The sequence below is a fragment of the Camelina sativa genome, chromosome 14 (assembly GCF_000633955.1).
Source record: "Camelina sativa cultivar DH55 chromosome 14, Cs, whole genome shotgun sequence".
Taxonomy (NCBI): domain Eukaryota; kingdom Viridiplantae; phylum Streptophyta; class Magnoliopsida; order Brassicales; family Brassicaceae; genus Camelina; species Camelina sativa.
This window is the reverse complement of record NC_025698.1, coordinates 8064019-8065852: the sequence shown is the minus strand read 5'-3', so window position 1 is coordinate 8065852 and position 1834 is coordinate 8064019. Positions and strand designations below refer to the sequence as shown.

At 36.4% G+C, this 1834-nt stretch overlaps 1 protein-coding gene across 4 annotated transcripts in view; it reads right to left on the bottom strand.

The window, feature by feature from the left end:
- The window catches only part of LOC104740390, a 4550-nt gene continuing 3207 nt past the window's right edge, over nucleotides 492-1834 (bottom strand). For 2 of the 4 annotated variants that reach the window (XM_010460960.2, XM_010460961.2), the window contains exons 10-12: nucleotides 966-1079; nucleotides 809-886; nucleotides 492-702 (exon numbers count right to left, since the gene is read on the bottom strand). In XM_010460960.2, the coding sequence (XP_010459262.1) occupies nucleotides 684-702; nucleotides 809-886; nucleotides 966-1079 (211 nt within the window). In that variant the 3' untranslated portion in view covers nucleotides 492-683. Of the gene's footprint in view, nucleotides 703-804; nucleotides 887-965; nucleotides 1304-1398; nucleotides 1562-1646; nucleotides 1813-1834 lie in introns of those variants that run through there. The other 2 variants (XM_019235318.1, XM_019235319.1) reach the window with 2 other exon arrangements.

Sequence of the window (1834 nt, the reverse complement as noted above, 5' to 3'; positions counted from 1 at the left end):
GGGAAAAAAAAAAAAAAAAAGAGTCCATCGTTCTATTCTTTTATCAAATCAGAAGCTGAGATATTACCACGTGTTTACTAGCAGTTGGTCAATCATCCAACTCGTATCAAAATATTTCGAGATTAGAGAGAATATCCTGATTTCAATACCATTATAATATATCATTATCATTCTAGATCTCACCCATCTCTAATCTCTTTCTTACCGACAACAATTAGGTTTTAAGGTGTACTGTACTTTTTCACTTAAACAAATCATCAGACTACGTGAAATCATAATCAAATATTCAAATCTAAACTTACACTAGTAACAGTATTGTGTAACTTGTGTTCATGTGTTGTGTCACTTGTGTGCATAAATGAGCCACACATATTTTTATAAAAAAACCAAGCCGAAGAAGCAAATCTCGTAACTCCTTTCTCCTTTTTTCTTGACGTCATCTCGTAACTCCTGTTTTGTTTTGTTTCTTGTCGCAAACTCAATAAAATTAATTGATTTAGAAAACAAAATACTAAAAGACTAAAAAAGAAATAATCTTTGGTTTTCAACCACTGAGCTTTACAGAAGTTAGTAGTATCAGTAATAGGGGATTTAGCAAATCTGTTCTCTATATACTTAGTAAAAGTATAAACCTCAATAATATATCCGACGCCTTGTCTATCTTGTTGAGTGTGTTTTGATATTCAAATGCCTCTTACGACCCTGAAATATGCAACAAACCAAATCAAAAACCAATTTGAGATTTTGAAGTTGATCTCTCCTTGCTTCAACGATAATAACTAAAAGTAAAACCTTTCTCTTCTCTCACCTTCCAAGCCGAGATAGCTCAGGTTCCGCCAGAAGCATATCTTGCAACGGTTTTGCATCTGTATACCTTTCACTAGAACTGAAAACAAAACGAAATGTCACAAGACAGACAGACACACACACAGAGGGAGAGTGGAGAGATAGATAGATTTACTTACTCGCACATGTGATCGATTGCGAGTAATCTATGATGAATAACTAAATCATGACCGACATAAGTCACAACCAAGGAACCAGCATCAGGATGTGGCCAGCTTCTTGAACCAGGAAACCTGAGAATGAAAGTGCCCGGTTCTTGATTTTGAAGTGAACGTTCTGCCTCTTCTTTAGTCACAAACCCTTCTATCCATTTAGGCGTAGCAGAGCGCCACATTCCATTGATCAATCCCCTGGATATAGCCGTAGCAACAGGGAACAACCAACACCACATTTTCTCAAAATTTTCTTGAGTTATGTACTCATGGCATCCACATATTCTCCTTAGAAGCTCAAAATCCTGATCACATTTTCATGTCAGAATCACAAAGACCAGATCAAGGCTTTGATCTTGGTGAAAGTATAAGCTTATATGAGAATAGAAAGAGACAAGACCTGGTGAGAGAGAGATCTACTGCTGCATTTAGCTATTCTCATGAAATGTTCTTCAATCTCAATTACCACATTATCCCAATGAACATGTTGATAGTTCCGAGAGATCAGAATCCACGCATTTGTTCCTTCTGCTATCAGTTTTCTTGCCATTTTGATTTGATAGCTGGAAAAATTGGACGATTAGTGTTCTATTCCTCCTCGTAATCCACATATTTGAGGCAGGTGTGAATTTAATTATATTTTTTTACCTGTGGTGGGAGCATCCAGAATAGAGAGAAACTTGATCTGCAAATTCCGAGACTTCTTCATCTGATGAATTGTTTGTGATTTCCTTCAGAAGAAGAGATCTCTCTGTTAAGTTAGAGAGGCAGTATCTGAAAATCATCGAGTCTGGGATTGTATATCTCCTGAAACCAGTCGAGTCTTTAATTTTGGT